This window comes from Schistocerca piceifrons, chromosome 10 (assembly GCF_021461385.2).
Source record: "Schistocerca piceifrons isolate TAMUIC-IGC-003096 chromosome 10, iqSchPice1.1, whole genome shotgun sequence".
Taxonomy (NCBI): Eukaryota; Metazoa; Arthropoda; class Insecta; order Orthoptera; family Acrididae; genus Schistocerca; species Schistocerca piceifrons.
The window spans coordinates 125,676,581-125,704,012 of record NC_060147.1 but is presented as its reverse complement, the minus strand read 5'-3'; the positions used below and the strand labels follow the sequence as shown (position 1 = coordinate 125,704,012).

At 44.3% G+C, this 27,432-nt stretch overlaps 1 protein-coding gene across 1 annotated transcript in view; it reads right to left on the bottom strand.

The window, feature by feature from the left end:
• The window catches only part of LOC124718756 (ubiquitin carboxyl-terminal hydrolase 1), a 78,291-nt gene extending 52,046 nt beyond the window's left edge, over window positions 1–26,245 (bottom strand). Inside the window, exons 1-4 of the mRNA XM_047244370.1 lie at window positions 26,117–26,245; window positions 25,710–25,955; window positions 23,000–23,211; window positions 5,994–6,298 (exon numbers count right to left, since the gene is read on the bottom strand). Of these exons, the coding sequence (XP_047100326.1) occupies window positions 5,994–6,298; window positions 23,000–23,211; window positions 25,710–25,944 (752 nt within the window). The 5' untranslated portion in view covers window positions 25,945–25,955; window positions 26,117–26,245. The remainder of the gene's footprint in view (window positions 1–5,993; window positions 6,299–22,999; window positions 23,212–25,709; window positions 25,956–26,116) is intronic.
• Window positions 26,246–27,432: the final 1,187 nt, after the last annotated feature.

Sequence of the window (27,432 nt, the reverse complement as noted above, 5' to 3'; positions counted from 1 at the left end):
TCTGCGGTGCAAAGATGCTAATCCCACTTCGTGGGACAGAATCCAGAAGAGCACACGTGCCTTCTACAAAAAGTTTTGTCAATATCACAATCATCTCATTGTAGAACTGCGCCATCAATCACACCAGGGACAACAACGTAGGCCTGACCTACTGTGAGAATAATTTTCTCTGCAGCTGCCTGAGGTAAGCTAACCTCCACATCACCAGAGACCACTCCTGCTACAAGAATAATTTTCTCTGCAGCAGGGTTAGGACAAGCAGCTCCACATTACCTGAGGCCAATACAGCAAATCCAGTATATCCAGATGGATACAAAAGGAAGTCATCTCAGCATGTTGATGAGGCACGATGGCAAATGTGCATCTCCACCAGCTGTGGAGGCTCACTTATGCTTTGGCACTGCAGCTTGGCAGAACTTTTGAAGTCACAGAGAAAAGGGTGTGGGCAAGAATGAAAATACTCGAACAAACAAAAAACATATCAGAACTGTCACACGAGTCTCTAGTGTCAAAATCAGTACAGCAGTGCATGTTATAACGTATTGTGAGCTACAATATATTAGGACTCCATATCACTCAAAGCTGTAAAAGTAATTGTACAGATAAGAGTATGCAATTACAATACAGGAGAGTTGTCACAAAATGGTTTACATCTTTCATAGCTCAAATAGATCCGAGTTCGTTTTCAGTGCACTCACCCAACTACAGAAGGGGGAATCACGTAGCATGGGCTAGTAGCACTGCACAGAAGGTCCAATCTGTCAATTAAGACGAGCATTTCATAAATAATGCACACCAATTTTTTACTTACACTTTTTTTCTTTCTTCAATACCTCTTTACAGTCCTTAGATATAGTCTCCCTGCTTCTCTACGACTGAATCCCAACGTCTCAGAAGATATGTTATTCCATCCAAGACACCACGTCGTCTGCAAATGGCTCAGGTAACAGTGGCAGAAAGCTCTTCCACAGAAAGACAATTATGTCCACATGAAGGCTTTTTCAACTTCAGGAACACGCCGAAGTCTGGAGGGCCCGTGTCCACACTGTAAGGAGAATGCAGCAACACTTCCCAGTTTTTAGGTTACAACACTGCCGATATGCGGACTAGCACTGTTGTGGAGGATGAGTGGCCCAGCCTTGAGCAACTGAGGTCAGTTTTTTTGTGCATTTTTCTGTGCACGTTTTGCATGATGTTAAGATAATACACTGCTATGACACTGTTCCACATGGGACTATCTGCCACGATGATTCCTTGGTGACCATAAGGAAAAAAGTCATCATTTTTTTTTTACATGGAGAATCTAAAGTTGTCCACTCATCTGGCTGTGATTTCAACTCTGGTTCAAAGTTTCTAACCCATGTTTCATCTATAGTGTCACTTTGACACAAGAAACTGACTTTCACTATCAAGTCTCTGAGCAAAGTTGCAATGTCCAGGTGTTTCTGCTTCTCTTCAGTCACACAGAGTGGGACCCATCTTGCAGAAATTTCTCTTTTCTTCAAAGTATTTGTCAGAATACGAAATACTGACACTGGAGGAATTCCCATGGCTTCAGAGAATTCCTCAAGTTGCACTGCAATCTCCTTCAGGAGTGTCTGTGCAAGGTTCACAATTCATTCTTCTGTTGAGGTTTTGGTTTTCATCTGATTATCATCTACACTTATATGACCACCACAAAAACAATTAGTCCGACATGAAACTGTGCTACAGTCCATTGTGAATTCATCACGAACTTTCACAAGTAAAAGAGACGTCAGAGCCTCGGGAGGCACTGAGTATGCTTGAGTGTGGTTTCCTAGAGGATAGGAAAGTAATGTCTGTTCAGGTCGAGAGCTGACAAATAAGACACTTCCAAGCTCCATCGCACTCCTCAATCCACGTCCAATCCCTCTGGAGCGCTGTGGCTTCATTCTGCATAATGGGACAGAAATAGTGATTTCTCACGAAGGCATTTTTTGTTCTCTGCGGCATACAGAAGGATTGCCATTCACGGTGATAATCATTCCCTGTAAAAAGTAGCAAACACTGCTCTCACCTCAAGACAGCGGCCAGATTGACCGCCAAAATACAGTGTCTAGACCGTATTAGCATGTTACAGACATGACAAGATTATTATTACTGTTACAAAAGTGCACAACTCACGCAGTATCTTTGACGGCACTGAAACTAGAGATCAGAAATGAACACTCTACTCGCTTTAAATCTGACAGCGAGTGCTAAAATGTCATCTCCAAACTTGCAGTCTCCATGTGCCCATAAACTTGACACTAGTCTCCACTACCGTCAACTCGACACCCAAGTCTGCTGTGTGATTCAGCTTGCTCAAAAACGAGAGCAAGTACCAGAGTTCACAAATAGAACTGCAGACTCACAGCATTCCTTCCATGTTTTGAAAGAAATTTCTACCATTCAACTGCAAATTATTCTTCATTTATTTCACACAATCACGATTTTGCCTTTATAACCATTCTCAAGAGCAAGTTGAAATGTCACAAACATCCAACCTGCCTGAATGACAGAAGCAATTTAATCCCAGCATATGATCGATCCATTAGCAGTGAACATTGTAGAGTTATACGTACATTTATACAGGTGCAACTTTTTTGAAGACTGCTACTAATTTATTGAAATCTATTGAGAGAATGTCAAACAATTACTTTGCAATTCACACACTTTTGAGGCATTACCCAGTGTGTAGTGACAGTATGAGAAAATGGGACAAGGATGAAGTGCAATCTCTAAACAGTGACTATTAAAATAAATAATACAAACGAATACTAAGCTACACAACTTGCCATTAGTTCATACACACAAGTTGCGACAGTGAAACGACTACAGAAATAGCAAGGTTTTCTTGTCACAGGGATTGAGCTGTGGTAAAAATTGCTGTTTTGAAGAGCACGCCACAGCACGTAGTGTGAGGCAGTCGCCCTCCATTTCTGGCAGTGGCGCTGCTGTGGCAATTGCAGCTTTCGTGTCTCCCTCTGGTGGGAAAGGGGGAAAGGTTGCTGTTCACGTGCATTTAAGGGGTGCTATGAGCTCGCCAAGGGGTCAGCCTGGGAGTCAGTGAGTGAGTCAGTCTGGGGTCGGTCAGAGTGGGTCAGTCAGTCAGTCAGTCAGTCAGTCAGTCAGTCTGGGCCAGTCTCCCATCCCCTGCTAGCTAGTCTGTCGCTCGTCCGCATTTGTGAGGCAGTTAGTGTGTCTGTCGTGCGCAGTGCTAGTATGTTTGTCGTTCAGAACAACCTTTAAAGCCGGCAAAATGAGAGTCTTTCCACTCCGCCAGAGAGAGAATGCAGCGAGTGGTCGCCCCGTCAGGGCTTAGTTCCTGCATCTGAGTCTGCGCATTAGGCCGCCAGTCTGCTCCAATTTGCTCAGGCAATGTTCACTGGCGGTTGGATCGATCGGTTGGTCAGTTGCGCACTGAGACACAGGATGACTTGTTCGCCTTGAGCCTCAGCACATGTGAGTCCAGTGAGCCACGCTGTATAGCGAGGGGTAGCTACCTCGTGGTCGACAGGACAGCAACAGGAGTCAACCCACGACATCAGTCTGGCCGGTGCGAGCTGCGACGTCGTGGTGTCACTGGTTCTCCGAGCGCTTCTGGGCCCTGTCATTATGAGGCCTACGAGAAAGAGAGGCCGCGGCGCGTACGTCACAAAGGTAGTCCTGCGCTCGCTCGCTCAGATCAACAGGCAAACTATGTTTTTACACCTCTGTTAACTCGCAACTAGGCGTGCCAGTACAAACGAAAACTGAATCTTCTACTGGAATCTGCTATTATGGAATCTTACTGTTATTAGTCCCATAATGATGGGAACTCCATGGGCCTACTTATAATTAGTTATGGCTGCACTGGCGTACAATAAAATAAAATCATGCTAAAATGATTATCAGTTGCATAAGGCACCACTTCCAGCATGTAATGAGTACTGTCAGGCAGAAGAGACTGAATGCTGTAAACAAGCCGTTATACCATTTTTATCGAGTATTGATCTTAAATTTAATTTTTCTGTAGTACTGTTAATCAGTAAGACTTCATAACAGCAGATTCCAGTGGATGATGCAATTCACGTTAGTACTTATAGGCCTAGCTGCAAGTTAACAGGTTTAGAAACGCATTTTGTCTGAGCGAGCGAGCGAGTTCAGGACTACCTTCGTGATTTACACGCCGCGGCCTTGGTCAATTACCATCTTGTGGAGCTTGGCTTGGTCCTTTCCTGGTGCAGGGACGTCGTTTTGCCAGTGGGCGTGCTTCCTCTGCATGGCTGGGTCCGAGCCAGTATTTCCGCCGTTGTGTGTCTGGAAGTGAGTGGGAGATGCACCAGCAGAGCAGTCGCGACGGAGCAGCTGTCGCGGACGAAGCAGCAGAGCAGTCGGTCGGTTGGTGTGGACCAGGAAAGACGGGAGATCGGCGCGCCTTCCTGCATCCGTTGAAGCGGCTGGCAGTGGACGGTTCGGGAGAGCGATTTGGGGGTGCTACGCCAGGTCTTCTTGAGAAATCGTCCACATTTGTTAGGCAGTTAGTGTCTGTCTGTCGTTCGGAGCTGCCTCTGTCATGTTTCTCAGTTTTGGTGTGTTAACGAATTTATTGCTTGGAGTGTAATGGCCTAATTTATGAAATATGTTTTGATCTTGCCTATCACCTTGAAAGGCGGTATCTGTGTACTGTAGAGCATGTTAACTTGTTTGGGCACCTTGTATAATTTTATACAAGATTGCATTTCATGGGCTTTTATTTAAATGGTCATTTTAGTACATACAGTTGCCACCCCTCCCACCGTAAGACTTTTCTTAGAAGTTAAAATCAAGTTGCATCTTTGATGGGAAAGTAATTTTTTAATTTTAGTGTTTTGTACCATTTCCATCTCTCCTACGGGGTGCATAGTTTGTGTGCTTGTGTGAATTGTTAAAGCTTTTAGTTTAAAGTAATCTGTGTTGCAGATTGGCACCAGGGTACTCTTTCAGAGGTGGTTGTGAGCGGTCGCAACTACGGCCCTGTCAAAAGGGAGCGGCAAGGTTCTCAGCCCGAAAGCTCATGCAGTCAAAAATTTGTTTCTTTCTGCCTCTGAATAAATTGTAACTTGATATTTAGAGTGTGCTTTCTGATTATAATTTTAAATATGTTTCTTTTAAAAAATGTTTTTAGACGCTAGTAAAGTAAATAAAATTCCCATTTGTTAAAAGCAATTTCATTATGATTTCATCAATTACTGCCTGGCAACTACTTCCACGCTCACATAGTGTGATTAAATGTGTTCATGTTCTTGATGAACTGCTAGTAAGTAGAATAAATTCTTAAGAATATTCCTTAAAAAGGAACCCACGGTTCAGGGATATAACATTAACAATGCTCTGTGCCCAGTTTTCATTCAACATAGAACTCATGTTTTCTCACGCTGGAAGTGGAATAAACATGAATACATTCATTTTGTTTGCACTGTACAAAATTTGTATGTTTTCATCTGAAGTGTGGACAATCTAGTGAAACTTATTCCAGACATTGTTCCTCCTTGAAAGGAACACATTTCCAATTGTGTGCTTTGCATCAATTAATTTTCATCTTACCACCCCCCCCCCTCCCTCACCCCCCCCCCCCCCTATCCACACATACAAAAAAATATCACAAAACACTGTTTCTTTACAAGGCCACCTGATCCCAACAATCTGTCATTTTACTTTGTCAGTGCTATTTTACAGCAACAAAACTGAACTCATCATCCGTGCTGACAATAAGTCACAACAAGCTTTTCAACTCTTGCATGCTTCAGCAAGAGACAATGAATTGAGCAATATGAACTGACAACAGCACCACAGTTATCAGACTCTTCATACTCTCAGAACTACAGCGGGAAAGAAGGAAGGAAGCCTGTTAGCATTATTTAAAAATCAGAGCTTTCATAAATGATGTAGGCAACCCACAACATTAGTATTGTATTCACTCGATCTCTGATCTCTAGTGACAACCACAACACCGAGCACAAGCTGCTGACCTGAGGGCATGCAGGAAGACATCCGGCTGGAAGGGCTCGGGGCCGTCGCGCTGCTCCGCCTGCCGCATGCTGCAGTACAGGTCGTGCAGCCGCTCCGTCACCGCCCGCAGGCGGGACCGACCGTCCGCAGGCCCCACGCCAAAGGGTGCACAGTTGGCAGAGCCGGATGACAGTGCCGAGCTGCCCACTCCGCCACCTGAACCGCCCCCCAGCGACGGCAGATCTTTGCTGCTCCAGCTCTTCCCCGAACCGCCCACTCCCAGGCCCCCGAGGCCAACATTGCGGCCCAGGGATGACGATTTCACCTGCCGGCACAAGGGAGCAGATCGTTGCAACTGGAAGTCTGTGTGACAGAGAGGACTCTCTGCATCCAGACCACATTCATTAAGCTTTCTACACCCAAGCTAAAGAATGTGTTATAACAATATTTTATGAAGGTAATTCTGAAGTTAATCCTCACGCCAGTGCGTCGTTTTTCGTAACAAGCATACTTCGTACCCATGCAAAGAACAACTGTTTTTATGTTACCAAGGTAAACACTTATGAGCAAAACATCAGTTTACTCCATGTGATTAAACAATGATAAAATAAACTTACATTACATGACCTAAATCACTGTTTGAAGTAAACAGTAAGAAAATAAACCTTTCATTATGTCACTATTGCCAAATAGAAATGACCTACTCTAAGCATTAAACAGTGCAGCTGCATCTGAACCTGCCAAAAATTATTTGTTTACTAATTACATAACAGGTAATTGCGTAATTGTGGAATTGTGCTGCTAGCTTAGAATCTGCGTCATTTCCTTGCCTGGAACAAAACTTTTTTCTCACCTGCCTATGTTTACTTTATATTACAGTACGGTTCTCACTTGGATGTATGTCAACACAAATTATTACTGTTATCAATATAATAGAGGGATATCTTTACTTCTGGTAACGTATAAAATTCTATCTAAGGCCCTACAAAACAGATTGGAGAAACAACTTGATCAAGAAATTGGTGAATACCAAGCAGGCTTTAGGAAGGGAAGATCTTGTATGGAGCAAATTTTAAATTTGAAGTTAATTAATAAATATAGACGATTAAGAGGAAAAGACATCTTTATCACGTTTGTTGACTTCAAGAAGGCGTACGACTCCGTTGACAGAACAACCTTGGTTAACATCCTTAGTGAGTTTGGAGCAGACAAGAAAACAGTCGCAATCGTCAAAGAAACACTTACGGATACCTATGCAAAAGTAAAGTTCCGTGGTGAGGTATCCAGACCATTCAAAATCAGAACAGGATTAAGACAAGGAGATGGGTTGTCACCTACCCTATTCAACTGTGTGTTAGAAAAAGTTATTAGAGAGTGGAGGAAGAAAACGACTGAAGAAGGAATACAAAAAAATCAGATTAGGAAGAATAAAGGATGGATTAGAAATAGATTGCCTCGCTTTTGCTGATGACTTAGCGATTCTGGCAGGAAGTTTGGAAGAAGCAGTCAAACAGATCAATATTCTGAATGAAACAGCAGAAAAAGCAGGACTGAAAATCTCCTTTGAAAAGACAGAGTACCTAACCAATGTAAAAGAGGCACCGAACAATATGATTACAAAGTATGGCCAGATAAAGAAGGTTTCTAATTTCAAACATTTAGGGGAAATCATCCAGCCCAATGCTTCAGATAAAGAAGGAAATAAAACAAGAACAAGAAAAATGGAAATGGCATTCCAGCTAACAAAGAATGTGTACAACAAGAAGTCAGTATCAATTAACGCAAAAATAAGGCACTACAACACTGTGATTAAGCCAGAGTGTCTGTATGCATCTGAATGTTTAACAATGAACACTAACAAGGAAATGGAAGCTATAGCAAAAAAGGAGCGAAAAATCATTAGAAGAGTACTTGGGCCGAGGTTTGAGAATGGGACTTGGAAGCTTAGAAGTAATAGAGAAATGTATGACAAAATTGAGAAAGTGGGAGATACTATGAGGAAGAGAAGAGTAAGCTTCTACGTCCATTTGAAAAGAATGAATGATGAAAGGCTGACAAAGAAAATATTCATGTTTTTTGACAAGAACCCAAATTATCTGGTTCAAAGAAGTCAAAGCAGACTTAGAGGAGATGGGTATAGGAGAAGATGATATAACCAACAGAGACTTAATGAGAGACAAAATTCAACAATTTGAAGGATTTGAAGTGAAGAAGAGAAGAACTGGAGGAACAGTGTGGACAGAAGACCGAAGGGAGCAGCACAGAGAGAGGATGAAGACATATTGGCAGAAGAGAAAAGAGGAGGAGCGCAATAGGAGAAATGTACATTGAAAAATAGTTGTTTAACGCGGTCCCTAGACGGCCAAAATCGGAATTAAAAAAAAAAAAAATAGAGGGAAACATTCCATGCGGGAAAAATATATTTAAAAACAAAGATGATGTGACTTACCATACGAAAGCGCTGGCAGGTTGATAGAAACACAAACAGACACATACATACACACAAAATTCAAGATTTCGCAACAAACTGTTGCCTCATCAGGAAAGAGGGAAGGAGAGGGAAAGACGAAAGGATGTGGGTTTTAAGGGAGAGGGTAAGGAGTCATTCCAATCCCAGGAGCGGAAAGACTTACCTTAGGGGGAAAAAAGGACGGGTACACACTCGCACACACACCCATATCCATCCACACATATACAGACACAAGCAGACATATTTAAAGACCAAAATATGTCTGCTTGTGTCTGTATATGTGTGGATGGATATGTGTGTGTGTGCGCGCGAGTGTATACCCGTCCTTTTTTCCCCCTAAGGTAAGTCTTTCCGCTCCCAGGATTGGAATGACTCCTTACCCTCTCCCTTAAAACCCACATCCTTTCGTCTTTCCCTCTCCTTCCCTCTTTCCTGATGAGGCAACAGTTTGTTGCGAAAGCTTGAATTTTGTGTGTATGTATGTGTGTTTGTGTTTCTATCGACCTGCCAGCGCTTTCATATAGTAAGTCACATCATCTTTGTTTTTAAATATATGTGTTATGTGAAACAGTAATGAAGGAGTAGGTATGTGCTCGCAATTGTAAACAATAGAATGGTACAAGACAAGGTTATTTGTGGTTGGCACACATTACACAAAGGTGCTTCTGCTCAAGGGTTAAAGGACATTTGAAGTATCGAAACATCCAATATATGCCTTTGGCTTGGGCCCAAGATGGTATCACAATGCCAAACAGCCAGGCCACCTTACTCCAAAATTTTTACTACGCAGGGAGTATATGCGGGCAAAAAAATTCACAGATTTTTCTGGGATTTCCTGATTAAAAATACAATTTTTTCTGGGTGAAAATACACTATATCCTTATTGAAAGCACATTTTTCAGTGTCAAGTGACAATATACTTTCCACTGGAGCTGTAAAACTTACAAAATCTTGGAATGGTAAAGGTTTTATACACCAGTGTATAGCTTCCCAGCACTAGGAAATTAAACTCAATAAAGAACAACCTGTTTTGGAAAGAAGTGCGGCAGCATGTGCATCGTGTATTTCCGAAAGTATAAACAAGAATTTCATGAAATACAGCATGATAGTTTCCAAGGCAATGAAATAAAGATGCACTGCATGATGTGCTTTCGTCAGCCAATCATAACTCATGTCATGTGATCTTAGCAACCAATGACAGCAGATACTCTGAGAATATGACACATAATGAAGTCAGCCCACTAGCAATATCACTTAAGTACAGCAAACACACAAATTTATTTATTTAAGTTAATATACACACAGTGTAGCAACAAGAGAACCTAAGATTTCACATATAATATTGGTCATCAAAAATTTGCCATTTTTCTCCAATGTGGTTGGTGGGATCCTTAAGGCGCAGTGTGAATTGTAGCTATAAATTTCACCACTGTACGTCAAAGATTTCACAGGCTTAACAATAAAAATAAAAAAGGATGGTGAAATAGGGATTGAAAAGTTTTATGAAAATATTTCATGACAGAACCGCTTTTTGGTCAATAGCACATTTAGAGAAGACCACAATAAAGCCTTAATTAGCATGGAAAGTTTAGGCGTTGCAATTTGTGAACTAAATCAAAGAAAGCTGTAACAGTCACGACGACAACCTGGCTTGGTTACAACTGCCTATAAAAAAACTTATCTCCGAGACATTATTTTTCAGGAAGCCTAATACATGTTTATCAAATTACATTTGTTGTAATTACTACACAAACTAATCATTACTGACGACAAAATAGATATCACATTTAAATGTGATTCCTTGTACACTAATACATGTTTCAGACGAGAATTCAGTGCTGGGTGAGAGACCGATATTAATATCAATAGAACCACTTGCCTACCTTGCTTCTTTTTTTGACTTGCTATACAAAATTAAAATTAACCCATTGGAACACTAATTATGCGCAGACTGGCAGCCATGCAAAGCGTCACTAATGTTTTTTATAGTGTTCCGATTTACACATGAGCATACACATTCAACTGAACAAAAACAAAATCTGTGCAGACCATACAATCTATGTGATTGAAGCAGTGGGCACTAAGGTAGTTAACCTAACGATGTAAACTGTACCCTACAATAGCTGTGAACAAAACACCTTCTTCCTTTCTCTAGCATACAGGACTTTGAATCTAATTATTAACCTTTGTGACCAAATGCTGTTTCTGACACTACAGTTATCAACATACTGTAAGTGAGGGAAAATGTTTGCTCCACCTGCTTGTGAATTATGCACACCTTATTCTGTGTTTTAGTATATTTTAACTGCTTGTTTGTCTCGATATCTTAAGTGGAATTTTGTGATTAGATCAGCATTTGCCAAAACAAACATGGGAATCCACCCAAAAACTACTCAGGCTGCTGGTCAGTTGGGACCAAACTGTGAGGTCGTCTATCCCTTCATCCTATATGTATCGAACCAGTAACAATCCTCGGAAGAAGGATAAGAAAGGTAAATCATGGGAAGCCCGACTGTAAGCAAGATACAATAAGATAGGGAGAAAATCAATGAGAAGTATAAGGGGAGTGTTAGGGAGGTAAGGTGGATGAACTTCTCTGCCCAGAATGTAGTTTTGAGGTCCCTGTAGTGCAGTATGCTGTGGGAGATGCACCCCCTGCAACCCACCAGATGTTGCCTCACTATCCGTTACCCCACAAAAATGAGTAGCACAGGTAAGACAAAATTTTAGAAAAGATAAAACATTAAAAACAGCAAAAGTAAAAGAGCCAGGACAATAAAAAGGTGGAAAGCGTAAGAGCCAGGCCAGATTACCGAGCAAGGGCTGCCATTGGGCCCCTGGGCCAGAGCAGGCAAGGGCAGCCCCTACAGCCCCTCAGGCAGTCAATGAAACAACCTTCTTGGGTGAAACACAAAACCAAGTCAGCCAGTTTGGCATCGCCCACTAGCACCAGAGGTAGCATGTCAGGAAGGTTCAGATAGCGCTGAAAAGCAGTCAAATTTGGGCAGTCGATGGGCACCACATTGGCAGGAAGTTGGGTCCTCGTGCCTGAGAATGTGGTCATGTGTGAGCGGAGTTCAACTGATGCATAGCCGACAAAGTACAGTGCATCCCCTGCGTGAAGTGAAGAATGCCACGTGATCTTGGTCTCCTTTATTGCCCTCTGTCTGGCCATTTCCAATTTCCAGAACTCCAACAACTGATGGCTTAAAGTCGATCAAAGGTCCAATTCTGGGGACCCCCCCCTCACTTCCAAAATTGGCATCCTGGTAGCCAACTCTGCCAACCGGTCAGCATGTTCACTTCCTGAGATACTGTCATGTCCAGGGGTCCAAATGAAGATGACTGGCCATCTATTTGATGGAGGTTAGAGAGGAAGAAAGAAAATCATGGATAGGTTGATTGATTGGTTTAAAAGAGGGGGGAGGGGGACCAAACTGGTAGGTCATCAGTCCCTTGTTCCGATTAAAATAATTCCACAAAGGTGGGAGTAAAACAATCAAGGCATACAAAACATAGCTGGAAAAAAGGAGAAAACCACAAAAATGACAGAAGCGCAACAAACACTAAAAACGGACAAAATCGGACAAGAAAACAACAGATGTGCAAGAAACATGTAGAAGAGAGTAAAACAAGAAAGCACATTACAGTGGCTGGCCAGCCACGAGAACAAAAAGGAGAATCCAGCCACTCTGCAACACATTAAAACCTCCACCATAAAAGTGCTAGGGTGGAGGACACACAGGGACAAAGGACATGTGCTGAAACTTGAATCACATGATAAAACCCACACTCATGAATAAAATGCAAAAATAAAACTGCTGTTGAGGCATTGTCCCCCTACACCGAAAGCAGGGTGCTGAGAAAGTTAAAAATCTGCCGCAGAGCGGCTAAAAGTGGGCAGTCCAGCAAGAGGTGGAGACGACAGTCATTTGTGAGCCACAGCGACACCGAAGTGGGTCCTCACGACGGAGAAGATAACCGTGCGTTAGCCACGTATGGCCAATGCGGAGCCGGCGGAAGACAACCGATTCCCTGCGAGAGGACCACACGGAAGACTTCCACACATTCGTAGTCTCCGTAATGACGCACAGTTTGTTGTGCATACTGTTATGCCATACCGTCTCCCAAAGCCAAAAAACCCTGTAACGTACGACAGAACGCAGGTCAGTTTCGGAGACGCCCCCTCTCCAGAAGCGGTTTCCGCGTAGCCTGTCTGGCCAGCCTGTCGGCAAGTTTGTTGCCTGGGATTCCGACGGGTCCTGTGGTCCACACAAACACCACTGAATGACGGGACCATTCCAGGGCATAGATGGACTCCTGAATGGATGCTACCAAAGGATGGCGAGGGTAGCACTAGTAGACAGCTTGTAGGCTGCTCAAGGAGTCAGTAGACAGGACAAATGAGTCGCCAGGGCACGAGCGGATGTGCTCAAGAGCGCGACATATGGCCGCCAGGAGGGCCGCAAGTAGGAGCGCCACGCACCAGTAGCCTTCTTGATGGCCCAAAGTTTGCCAGGTGAAGGCAGGATGCACCATTCTTCACCCCAGGCGCGAAGAACTTTCTGCCGCAAAACTGACCTGAGGTCACTCTCTGAGAGTGTTGTTCATAATGATCCCCTAGAGTAAGAGCATAACCGACATGACCAGCAACCATCAAACTGTCAGTATAGACAAGATCAGAGCCTTGAAGCGTGGAAAGGATTGAAAGAAAGTGGCAGCAGAGGGCGTCAGGAAGAACTGAATCCTTCGGGCCTTGTGACAAATCGAGCCGAAGGCACGGGGGGGGGGGGGGGGGGGGGGGGGGGGGGGCACACACCACGGGGGTACACGCAGAGGGGCCCGGAAAAAAGGTGGAAGACGGAAAACCTCAAGTCCGGAGAGAAGAGCTCTGACGCGAACCACGATTGTACACCCTGACCGGGGCCACCGTTTCAGAAGATGGACAACTGACTGAGGGAACAGGAGACGATAATTGGGATGCGCGGGCAATCTACAAATGTGTGTAGCATAAGCAGCTAGTAATTGATTGGTTTAAAAGAGGGGGGAGGGGGACCAAACTGGTAGGTCATCAGTCCCTTGTTCCGATTAAAATAATTCCACAAAGGTGGGAGTAAAACAATCAAGGCATACAAAACATAGCTGGAAAAAAGGAGAAAACCACAAAAATGACAGAAGCGCAACAAACACTAAAAACGGACAAAATCGGACAAGAAAACAACAGATGTGCAAGAAACATGTAGAAGAGAGCACTGGAACCGCAATGGAGCAACACCTGCCTCCACAAGTATGCTGTTGACAGGGCTTGTCCGGAAAGCTCCGGTGGCGAGTCGGATCCCGCTGTGAAGGATGGGGTCCAGCAACCGCAATGCGGAAGGGGATGCCGAACTGTAAGCCAGGCTCCCATAACCTAGACGGCACTGAATTAATGCTTGGTACAGCCGTAGAAGGGTAGACCGATCGACACCCCAGCTGGTGTGACTCAAGCAATGAAGAGCATTACGATGCCGCCAGCACGTTTGTTTCAGCTGCCGAATATGAAGCAGTCAAGTCAATCGGGTATCGAAAACCAATCCCAAAAACCGTTGCGCCTCCACCACAACAAGAGGTTCGCCGTCAAGATAAGGCTGTGGCTCAGGGTGAACAGTGCGTCGCCATCAAAAATGCATAACGCAGGTCTTGGCAGCCAAAAACTGGAAGCCATTCGCTACAGCCCAAGACAGCGCCTTTCGGATAGCGCCCTACAGCTGCCGTGCAACAGCTTCCAGTGGAGCTATAGTCCGCCCCTGGTAGCTGAGTGGTCAGCGCGACAGACTGTCAATCCTAGGGGCCCGGGTTCGATTCCCGGCTGGGTCTGAGATTTTCTCCGATCAGGGACTGGGTGTTGTGTTGTCCTAATCATCATCATTTCATCCCCATTGACGCGCAAGTCGCTGAAGTGGCGTCAAATCGAAAGACTTGCACCAGGCGAGCGGTCTACCCGACGAAAAGCCCTCGTCACACACCATTATTATTATTATTATTATTATTATTGTTAGTGGAGCTATAGTATAGGCAGAAGTTGTGAGCATACAAGGAAAATGAGACAGACGTTCCTACCACCGCAGCGAGTCGATTAATTGCAATAAAAAAGAGGCACAAACTTAAGACAGATCCTTACGGTACCCCATTCTCCTGAACTCATGAGGAACTATGGGAGGCCGCAACTTGCAAATGGAAGGAACAAAGTGACAGAAAATTTTGTATGAAAATCGGGAGTGGACCCCGAAGACCCCAACCATGAAGCGTAGGGAGGATGTGATGTCGCCATGTCATATCATATGCTTTCCGCATGTCAAAAAAAGACAGCGATCACATGCTGAAGGCGGGCAAAGGCCGTACGGATGGCAGACTCCAGGCACAACAGGTTATCGGCGGCAGAGCGGCCCTTACAGAATCCAGCCTGAGACGGAGCCAGAAGGCCCCGAGACTCAAGTAGCCAACTCAACCTCCGGCTCACCATGCGTTCGAGCAACTTGCAAAGAACATTGGTGAGGTTAATGGGGCGGTAGCCGTCCACCTCCAGTGGGTTCTTGCAAGGTTTCAACAAAGGGATTACGACACTTTCCCACCACTATGATGGGAACTCACCCTCAACCCAGATATGGTTGAAAAGGTCTAGGAAGCGTCGCTGGCAGTCCACCGAGAGGTGTTTGAGCATCTGACAGTGGATGCAACCTGGCCCGGGAACCATATCAGGGCCAGCTGCTAGGGCACTTTGGAATTCCCACTCACTGAACAGAGCAATGTACGATTCAGGGTGGCATGTGTGAAATGGAAGGCTCCGACGTTCCAACCGCTCTTTCAGGTAGTGGAAGGCCAGTGGGTAATTCGCAGAAGTGGAACTCTGAGCAAAATGCCCTGCTAAGCAGTTTGCAATTGTGTCGGAGTCAGTACAGACTGCTCCATTCAGTGAAAGCACAGGAATGCTGATGGGGGTCTGATAGCCATAGAGTCGCCTACTCTTGGCCCAAACCTGTGGTGGAGAGGTATGGAGGCCAATGGTGGAGACATACCTTTCCCAGCACTCCTGCTTGCGTTGGCGAATATGGCAGCGGGCTCACGTGTGGAGCCGTTTAAAGGCGATGAGATGTTCCCATGAGAGATTCCGCTTGTGATGCTGGAGTGCCCACCTGCGATCGCCTCAGCGATCTCGGGCGACCACCAAGGCACAGTCCTCTGCCGAGGGGGCCCAGAAGAACAGGGAATGGCAGGTTCTGCGGCAGTAACGATGCCGTTGGTGACCGAGAACCACCTCATCAATGGCGTCATTGGAAAGAGGCTCAATAGTGGCAATGGAGGTGAACAAGTCCTAGACAGCCTTATTCACAGCCCATCTGCAGGGACGGTAGTGACAGAAAGATCCGAAAGTGGTCACTACCGCACAAGTCGTCTTGCACACTCCATTGCACAGATGGTAATGGGCTAGGGCTGCAGATCAAAAGGTCAATGGCTGAGTACATGCCATGCGCCACACTGAAATGTGCAAAGGTACCATTATTTAAAAGAGAAAGGTCAAGTTGTGCCAATACTTGCTCAACGATGCTGCCTCGGCCTGCTGCCACTGATCCACCCCACAGAGGGTTATGGGCGTTGAAGTCGCCCAGTAACAGAAAAGGTGGTGGCAATTGGGCTATCAGAGCAGCCAAGACATGCCGCGGGACATCACCATCCGGTGGAAGATAGAGACTGCAGACAGTAACAGCCCGAGGCGTCCACACCTGAACAGCGACAGCCTCTAAAGGTGTTCGTAGAGGGACAGGCTCGCTGTAAAGGGAGTGAAGGACGTAGATGCAGACGCTACCACATACCCTCTCATAAGCTGCCCGGTTCCTATAATAACCGCGATAGCCATGGAGGGTGGGGGTTCTCATCGCTGGAAACCAAGTTTCCTGAAGAGCAATGCAGAGGAAAGAGTGAAGGCTGAGAGCTCAGCAAGATGGTGGAAAAAAAACGCTGCAGTTCCACTGGAGGATGACATTGTCCATGGCTGAGAAAGGCGTGAAGGGACTGAGGAGGCAGATTACGCTGCTGGGTCACCTGCTACCAGCGATTGAGTACCTGTGCGAGTGACATCCATTGTGTCAGAGTCCTGTGAGATCTAGGTCCTCAGCCGACACCAGAATCTCTACCTCGCCCTCAGACGCAGAGCCTGTAGGTTGCTGTGGGGTGGTTGCCACCGCAAGTTCCGACGTCTTACAGGTCTTCTTCTTGGACTTTTCTCGCTGCTCCTTGGGTTTCACTGGTTGGGAGGGCTTCACTGATTCAGTCTCCAGGACGGAGGACAATCGTGAAGTCCTACCACCAGCTGCTGTGGACACTTATACCACTGCCGGGCGTCATCGTTCCCACTCGTGGAAACCTGCAGAGGGAGGGACCCAAGGGACCCCTTGCGAGCGAGAGGAGCCGAAGAAGATGGACGCTTCTCCGGCTTGGAAGCGGTGACGGACGTCCACGATGGGTGCGAGGGGAGGTGTTGTTCCCGAGGTAGGTGGCGCAGGGGCAACAGGGTGGGTAGTGCCCCCCCCATGTGCAAGGGGGCATGCAGAGTTGTATGGCTTGAGAGCCGACGGGAATTCACAGAACTGATGGGGCTATCAGGGTTGTCGTAGCAGTGGCACATGAAGTCATTCACAATTGTTCATATTTCCTCTTAGCCTCAGTATAGGTCAGTCGGTCGAGGGTCTTATATTCCATGATTTTCCGCTCTTTCTGTAAGATCCTGTAGTCTGGCAAGCAAGGTGAATGATGCTCTCCGCAGCTGACACAGATGGGAGGTGGGGCATGTGGAGTATTGGGAAGTGATGGAATCCACAGTCTCGACATGTGAGGCTGGAAGTACAGCGGAAAGACATATGGCCGAACTTCCAGCACTTAAAAGCACCACATCGGGGGAGGGATATAGGGCTTGACATCACAGCGGTAGACCATCAGCTTGACCTTCTCCAGTAATGTATCACCCTTGAAGGCTAAGATGAAGGAACCAGTAGCAATCTGATTATCCTTCGGATCCTGATGAATGCACCGGACGAAATGAACACCTCGACGCTCTAAATTGGCACGCAGCTCGTCATCAGACTGCAAAAGAAGGTCCCTATGGAAAATAATACCCTGGACCATGTTTAAACTCTTATGGGGTGTAATGGTAACTGAAACATCCCCAACTTGTCACAAGCAAGTAACCTTTGTGACTGGGCAGAGGATGCCATTTTTATCAATACTGACCCAGAGCGCATTTTGGACAAGCTCTCCACCTCCCCGAACTTGTCCTCTAAATGTTCTACGAAGAATTGAGGCTTTGCTGACATGAAAGACTCCCCATCAGCTCTCGTACAAACTAGGAACCTGGACAAATAAGTGTCACTGCCATCCTGAGCCTTATGCTCCTTCCACGGTGTGGCCATGGAGGGGAACGATTTGGGATCGTATTTCTGAGTGTTGAATTGAGCCCAAGAATGCTTAGAGACTGCTGGCGGCTGGCCACCAGCAAGAGATGATGTACCACGCTTCATTGCGGGTCATCGGCTCTGATGCCACCCACTCCACCCAAGGGCCCTCCCCACAGTGCCACCCAGTCTCAGCAAGGGCCACCTGGCAGGATGGTCATTGCCGGGAGTCCTGATGCCCCAGGGAGACCGGCATCTACTCCTTGGCGTGTGTGGGGAGTTAACGGCGCAGGCATCTGCAGAGTGATCCCTGTGTTGTCAGCGGGTACAACCAACAGTGTACATGATGGCCCCACCACAAACGGACTGGCTACTGAACTGGATATTTGGTGCAAGGAAGTCCATGGCCATCGTCTCTGCAAAAAGCAACACTGCACAGTGCATGGTAGAAATCGCACCCAGGAATGTATCCTCACCCAAGAGATGGAGAACGAGCGGGATGGCAATGCGACGACAAGAAAGCTGGCTAAAGGTCTCAATGCATGATGGACACAATGCACCACATAAGGCGCCCTTCCCCAATTGGCTCGCTCTTCAGAAGAATTTGGAAATATGGAGGTCAAACCTGAGAGTGGACCATTTTTTGAGCTAGAAAGGGCATATGATACACGTTTGAGGACAGGCATCCTCTGCACACTATTCTCTAGGGTCTTTCGAGATCAGCTAACCCTTTTCATCCATGAATTTACAACAGAGCGCGCATTTAAGGTGTGGGTGAACACTACTCTATACCACACTTCCACCAAGAAAACAGGGTGCCCCAAGGCCCCATGCTAAGTGTTGTACTGTTTGCCATCACCATAACTCCAATTATGGATTGTCTCCTTCCCAATGTCTTGGGCTCCCTCTTTGTTGAAGATTTTACAATCTACTACAGCTCTCAATGGACCAGCCTTCTAGAACGACATCTTCAAGGACATCTCAATCGCCTCCACTCATGGAGCCTTGAAACTGGCTTCTGATTTTCTCCCAGTAAGACTGCCTGCATAAATTTTTGGCATCGTACAGAGTTTTATTCACCTTCCCTACATCTAGCCCCTGTTGACATCCCGTTCATGGAGGTCGCCAATTTCTTGGGACTTACATTTGAAAGAAAACTGTGCTGGTCTTCCCACGTTTCATCTCTTTCAGCTCGCTGTCTGCGATCCCTTAACACCCTCCATGTTCTGAGAGGTACCTCCTGAGGAGCGGACCGAGTGGTTTTCCTCCACCTATATCACATCTTGGTTTGCTCGAAATTGGACTATGGAAGCATAGTTTACTCCTCTGTATGGCCATCTATTCTTCAGCGTCTAGATTCTACCCACTACCGTGGATTGAGTTTAGCATATGGAGCTTTTTACACTAGCCCTGTGGATAGCCTTTACGCTGAGACTTCTGAATCTCCACTGTCCAATTGCCCTTCCGAGCCATTACGCTAATATCTGACATCCATGCCTGCTCATCTGACCCATGCCCTAAAACCCATGCCCTTTTTTTCCAATGCCTCCTTGGATTTAGGGTATGCAGGCAGCCGTTCCTCTCTACTACTACAGGAAGTCCACTTTCATCAACTGCTACATCCCCTTTTCTTCCAATTTCCTAAACCCTCTTGACAAATGGTGGTACGACGACACCTTGGCTTTGGCCTCAAACCTGCCTTCTCCATGACCTTTGTCAGCTTTCCAAGGATAGTACCCCCCCAATAATTTATCGTCGGACATTTGCTGGTCTATGTGCACAAACTGAAGATGCCACATTTATTTGCACTGATGGCTCCAAGACCACCTTTGGTGTTGGTAGGGCCTATATTATTGATGACACCCCTATTCGATTTCAGCTTCCCAACCAGTGTTCGGTTTTTACTGAGGAGCTTTACACTATTCTCCAAGCTATCCAATACATCCATTGCCATCAGTGGATCCAGTATATTATATGCTCGGATTCGTTCAGCTCTCTTCTCAACTTCCAAGCTCTTTATCCCATCCACCAGATTCAGGACTGCCTCCACATGCTCCACTTAGGGGGCATATCTGTGGCATTCCTCAGGATTCCAGGGTATGTTGGTATACACGGAAACGAGGCAGCCGATATAGCGGCAAAGGCTGCTGTCTCTCTTCCTCGGCCCACTGATCCCACGGTTCCCTTTGCCGAGCTACAGAGCATTTTATGTTGTCGTGTTTCTCTTTTATGGCACACATATTGGTCTGCACTTCAGGACAATAAATTACGGGACGTAAAACCACTTCCCTGTGCTTGGATCTCCTCCTCCCACCCTCATCATCGGGAGGTAAGTTTAACTAGACTCCAGACTGGGCACTGTCTTTGTAGTCATCGACATTTTTCAAGTGGCAATCCTCTCCCCCCTTTGTCCCTGTTCTCAACTGTGACAGTGGGACACCTATTCCTTCAGTGCCCCTATTTTAATCCGCTACACGCCCGCTCACATCTGTCGCCTGATATCTTCCACTTTAGTAGATGACGCGCACTCCGCCGATCGCATCCCAGAGTTTATAAGTGTTAGTGAGATGACATCAGTCATTTGAAGCTCCTTTTTGGGGAAAACAACCACCCTTCAATAGCACTTTTCTCAGCTTTCCTTCCATTTTTCATTTCCCTCCTCCCCGAGTTTCGGTCCCATAGATGCTGATTTAATTTCCTGTTTTTACCCTTCACTAAGCCACAGGATGAGCACTTATGACCATAGCAGTTTTGCGCCATAAAACCATAATTAAAAAAAAAATAATAATAATAATCTGTAATGGTGGCCAGTTTTTTTCTTGTTTACAAATTTGCTGAGAACGTTCACTATTGATGGCCGCTAAGCAAATGTTTAATTTTGTAACTCCAAAATAAGCTTAACAGCAATGGTACTTTCTACCATAGCAATTTATTTGATATAAACGCCATCTACACATTCAGCTAGATATGCTGGGACAACTCTTGTACCATCAGACTTTTAGGAAAGTATCGTCCAAACAAATCCAAAGAAAGGAGGGGCAGGTAAGTGCAAAACCTATTGCAGAATCAAATCAGTGGTTCATGTATCCCAGCTACCGACAAGAGTAATACACAGAAGAAAGGAAAAGAAAACTGAGGCTCTGATAGATGTCAATAAGTCGGCTTTAGGCAAGGTAAAGGCATCAAAGAGGCTGTCCTGAGATTGCACTTAAAACTGGAAGGAAAACCAAAAAGCCATGACACTTTCATAGGACTTGACTGAGAAGAAGTGCTCAATAAGATGTTCGGAATTATTAGGAGAATGTGTGTAACTTACACAATAATATACACTGACGTGACAGAAGTCATGGGATAGCAGTAAGCACATTCACAGATGATGCAGTATCATGTACATAAGGTATAACACGATAGTACTTTAGCAGAGCTGTCACATGTACTCAGGTGAATCACATGAAAAGGTTTCCGACGTGATTATGGTCACAGAATGGTAGCTGGAGATAGACGCACAGGACCTTCCATTTACGAAATTATTAGGGAATTCAATATTCCAAGATCCACAGTGTTAAGAGTGCGCAAAGAATCTCTCACGTCAGACATTACCTCTCACCATGGACAACACAGTGGCCAACGACATTCACATAATGACAGAGCATAATCATTCCCGTAGGGTTGTCAGTGCTAACAGAAAAGCAAGACTGTGTGAAATAACAGCAGGAATCAGTGTGGGACATACGACGAACGTGTCCGTTACGACAGTACGCCGACATTTGGCGTTAATGGGCAATGGCAGCAGACGAATGACACGAGTGCCTTTGCTGTCAGCACAACATTGCCTGCAGCACCTCTCTGTACTTGTGACCATATCAGTTGGATCCTAGATAACTGGGAAACCATGGCCTGGTCAGATGAGTCCTGCAATCAGTTAGTAGGAGCTAATGGTAGGGGTCAAGAGTGGTGCAGACTCCACGCAGCCACGAGCCCAAGTTGCAAACAAGGCATGTGCAACCTCGTGGTGGCTCCATAATGGCGTGGGCTGTGTTCAGACAGAGTGGACTGGGTCCTGTGGTCCAACTGAATGATCATTGACTGGAAATGGATGTTCACAAACATGTCACCGGATCCCAACTGTTCGCAATAGGTTTGCATTACAATTTGAACAATTCTAGTGAGCGATTTGGCCATCCAGGTCGTCTGACAAATACCATCGAACATTTATCGGACATAATGCAGGTCAGCTTGTGCTCAAAATCTTGCACTGATAACAGCTTCACAATTACGGGCAACTATAGAGGCAGCATGGCTTAATATTTCTGCAAGGGTCTTCCGACAACTTTTTGAATCCATTCCACATGAAGTTGCTGCACTATGCAAGGCAAAAGAGTGTACACCATCATATTTGGGCGTATTCTATGCCTTGTTATCTTTGCATACAAAACTTTTTTCTGCGATATTTTATGAAATCCTTTGGTGTGGACCACTAACTGTTTTTACCAATAAATCACTGCCTTAATCAAAATCATTACCATCACTCTAATTTTCACTTAAGCATTCTTCTAAAAGCTCTACAACCTCCTCAGAAAGGACTGGGCGCAAAGGACAAGCGATTTTGTACCAACTAACTTGAACCTCATAACGTATTACAACACCTCTCTCAATACAACTGCTGTAGCTTGACAGCAAGTCTACGCTGGCTTCCATAAATGGCAGTACTAAGCAGCATTGATGTCTAGTCAAATCTCCCAGTAGAGTCAGATTTGTAAACAGAGCACATAATAACTACGAAAAACAATGTCTAATGAGGCACAACATCACCACGGAAAACTAAATTCACAAAGTTTAGCATCTCTCACCATGGAGTGGTAAAGGGTACCGTGCTTTATGACAACCACAATGAGCTCTGTAGTGGCTATGTAAATACAACCCACTCACTCTGAACCGTTCACTACAGATGCGGCAGAATGCCACGATCAGCTGGAGTGGCACAGAGTACGCTGCTCCTCAGAACGTCTTACGAGCACACAATTACAACAGGGATGCAAGTGTAACCTACTATTTTAAGTCCCTAGATACAAATAGTTTGATAACGAAAGGCAAATGCAGCATTTATACTCGCATGCTCCCCACCACTCACCTTCAGGCTGGATGAATGCTGCTGCAGGTCCAGCGCCAGGTGGTGTAGATTGTGGAGGAACGAGGGAGCAAAGCGGAGAGTGTAGAGCACGCTGTTGAGGAAGCACGTGTTGCCCAGGTTAGCCAGTGTCGCCACTGGAGAACTGCACGAGCCGTCACTGCCCTCAGGGGAGCTCTTCGAATCACCTGGCAGATAGCCGTTAAGCATCGTGCCTGCGAAATTTATAAACATAGTGTATTACTCTGTCAACTTTCCCCACTTCGCTGACTCGCGTTACAACCCTCTCGGGGGTCAAGAGAAACCTTATTTAAATTCCTAAGAATAACTTATTCGAAACAGTAACCATTATTACAAAAACAAGTGTATCATTTCTTCTCCTGCCAGTACTGCATCCACTGACAATCTTTCCACCGACAGATTTGTTTCGTCAAAATTAGGAAATAATTTAGGAGAGAGAAGACCTGCGAAATTAGTGAAGAGGTGTAAATTTCTGCATGCTTTCAGGAAGAAGTAAATTGTAGATAACAGTCATGATGATTATACATCACATTCATTTTTTCTACAAGTGTAGCTAATTTAGCTGTGTTTCTCACATTTCAAGAAAAGTTAAGACACAATAGTAATAAAACGAAGTTCTTGTGACAGTAAAAGGCCTCCTTCAATAAATGTGATGTCCCTTTTTTATTTGTGTAAGGATAATTTTAACATTTTGTATGTTCATTAGACTTTCAAGATTAAATATAGCTGATTTTAATGAGGTTTTAGCAGGTTTTCTAGTTTTTCAACAATGCGGAATTGTTTTGAGCCATGTTAAATTATAAACATTCTGAGCCCTCTGCCACTAAAAAGCTCAGAATTCTTATGTGTAACACGACAGCATTTAATGTAACAATGGCGAAGTTAACAAACGTGGAAACAAAAAATCTGTAATAAAAAATTTATCAGTAGTGAAGCCTACCATTTACACCCACGCCATAGTGAAAAATGGAAAGGCAGGAGGAGGGGGGTTTCCAATACGTAACTTTTACCCAGAAGCATCCAGCAACAATGTATTGTTAACTAAATATCTTATGCATACATCTTCATCTTCAGAGATGTGTTTCCAACATTTGCCTGTCAGTACATTTACTAGCTAATGGTATTTGTGGATAACAGTGACAGTTCAGAATGAGCTGAGATTCACAGAAAACACAAATTGGGCATCTCTGCCTTGGGCTATGAGAGGCACTTTACATTCTCATCCATAATAGGCTGGTGGCAGACATCAGGCAGGAATTTAGATGTTCCCAAATGTTCAAAAGTAAACTAAAAGCACAGCTTATAAGCCACTCCTGTAATTTATCATACTATTTGGACATTGGAACATAAATTCTTGTTAACACTAACGTCCACACCAAATTAACTTTATGAGTATATAGAAAGCTAATATATTCCACAAATTTATGTAAATGCTTTGCTACATATTACCAGTACAAAGAAACAGCAACTAAGGAGCCTATGAGGAGGGGCAGTGGCTCTTACACCTACCTTTCATTTTAGTGTGTTTGAACCCACACAACTTTTTAGTTGCCCTAGTGGTAATTTGTTATCCAGCATATTATAGTTACAGTAATGTTTAAGTCCTCCAAAGTTCACCACCATTACAATGTGTTTTAAGAAACATTTATTTTTCTTTGCAACTCAGCAGGTAGAACTTTTCTTCAAGAAGAAGTAAAAGCAACTTGTGTATTAATAAAGAAAATTGAGCACTTCAAGATTTGACAACAAGAAGTAGTAACAGTGTTGGCAGAAAATAGCATAAAACTTGACAGCAACATAAACACCCCTCTGTCGTAGACAAGAGTTCCTAAAGGAAACAAATTTGAGAAATTTTAAGAAATCACAGGTCAGTTTTTTAATGTAAATATTATGCAGAAAGAAAACTTCACAAAACAGCTGAACAGCACGTATGACTCACCACATTACACAAATTGCCGTACTCAATTGAGAAATGTAATTATGCATAAAGGGCACACTATTTATAAACAATGGCAGCAAGAGGAATGACGGGTAAATGAGCGTAGTAAAACGGCGACCTGTAGTAATTATGTCTGACCAAAGAGATCAATTGAACCTACTGAAACCACATTTCGGTTATCATCCCACCAGGTAATGGAGATATGATCCTCTAAGTCAGATACGTACAAATGGAAATGACAGAACACAGAATTTTTTCATCTATTTCAGTATTTGGAATGTCCATTGTGGTGACAGACTGATTTGTAGTGTGGCACAAAGTGTAGGATAGGCTGAAAGGTAGTGAGCTGGTAAAGCAATATCTAATACTTCAGTTAATCCAGCCAAAAATCAAACGTAACATATAGCTACAGTTACAATTTATTCTCATGCTCTCTTTTGCGACTTTTATGGGTAGGTCCATACAGGAACAAAAATTATATCAACCTTTATGGTTCATATAATAAACAGTATACAATCATTGGGACCTATGAAATTGGCAATAATCTTGATGCAGAGACACTACAACCAATTACACCATTAAAAATGAAATGTAACTATACTGTCACCAAAATATTGGATCAATTAACCATGACCTACATTATGTTTATTTTAATATTTTATGTGCTATCCTTAAAGGCACTGACAGATGACCTTCAATTATGAAAAAAAAGTACAAAAAAATCACATTTATGCTTGTACATTCGCTACTCACCAGAATCTAATCTCTCTCTCGAAGAGCTGGACTGACCAAATTTTGAGTCACTATTGGTGTTTCTTGGAGTTAACACACTACTCTGCTGGCTTTGGTGTGCTGCAAACGGATTTCTTCTCGCAACATGAGTCTGTCTATTCTGATAGCCAGGCGTTTTCATAGAAAGACGAAATTTCTTTCGAGGTGGAGTGCTGTTACCCTCTCCCAATACATTCTCTCCAGAAAGAACCGTCATCTTTTCGGCACCTGCAACATGTGTTACTAAGCGTTATTCTCCACATCCGATGCTACACATCTGGCGTTCGTGTTTTAACAGCAGTGATTAATGAGACACTGAGTTCGTCGCTCCTGTTCACGCTTGCGAATGTAAAACACGAGGTAAAACACGTGTGATAAGCAGCACTTACGTTACAAGCGTGTACGAAGTCATGGAAATCACAAGTTCTTTTTAATACATTAACTTCTTAAACACTACAACTATTTCCATTATCACACATATCACCGGTATCAAACTGTCAATATTCAGCAGGTGTCCGCCATTTTACATCTGTGTCCAAAGAGATTCATTTTTGGCGCTAGTGTAGCGTAAGTATTAAGTAATATCTGAATTATCCATATCGATCTACATTGCTCCTTGGTGGGACAGCTACATCAAGATGTTATTTATTTTTCTACAAATCATTTTGACAAAATTGTATCAGCTTCATACAGAGAGAAATGTGCGTTGAAGAAGTTTTACCTGCTGCTCATAAATAAATAAGAAAGAGTCTTGAGATCTTTTAATATTGATTATACTGTTTTAACTATGTTTAACTGAAGATTTTCACGGTGTTACAGGGTGTAAACATACGACAAGGATCAGCCTAACTGTGTCACATGAAACTGTAGCTGATGAATGCTTCAGTTCACACGTTTCTACTCCCTTTTGTTCTTTTTTTTTCTTCACAGGAATTACGCAGTACTAATGAACAACTTTATTCCTGTTGAATATCAATGACTGGTCTGCCTAGTAGAAATTGAAAAGAGCCACATATTTTCAAAAACATGTAAAAATTGTCTTTCAGTCATCTGATACTTCTAAAAGTGCTGTTACCCTCTCCCAATACATTCTCTCCAGAAAGAACCGTCATCTTTTCGGCACCTGCAACATGTGTTACTAAGCGTTATTCTCCACATCCGGTGCTACACATCTGGCGTTCGTGTTTTAACAGCAGTAATTAATGAGATACTGAGTTCGTCGCTCCTGTTCACGCTTGCAAATGTAAAACACGAGGTAAAACACGTGTGATAAGCAGCACTTACGTTACAAGCGTGAAGTTTCACCTGCTGCTCATAAATAAATAAGAAAGTGTGGTGTCACCGCCAGACACCACACTTGCTAGGTGGTAGCTTAAATCGGCCGCGGTCCATTTAGTACATGTCGGACCCGCGTGTCGCCACTGTGTAATCGCAGACCTAGCGCCACCACCAAGGCAGGTCTCGTGATACGAGAGAGCACTCGCCCCAGTTGTACGAAAACCTAGCTACCGCCCAGTTGTACGAGAACCTAGGTACCGACCAGATGTACGAAGCCTTTCTCTCTCATTAGCCGAGAGACAGAATAGCCATCAGCTAAGTTAATGGCTACGAACTAGCAAGGAGCCATTTGTATCAGTGCCTATAGCTTACGAGTATTCAAGAGAGATGTATTCCAAGGACCAATAAAAAGATAAGTAATAAGCAT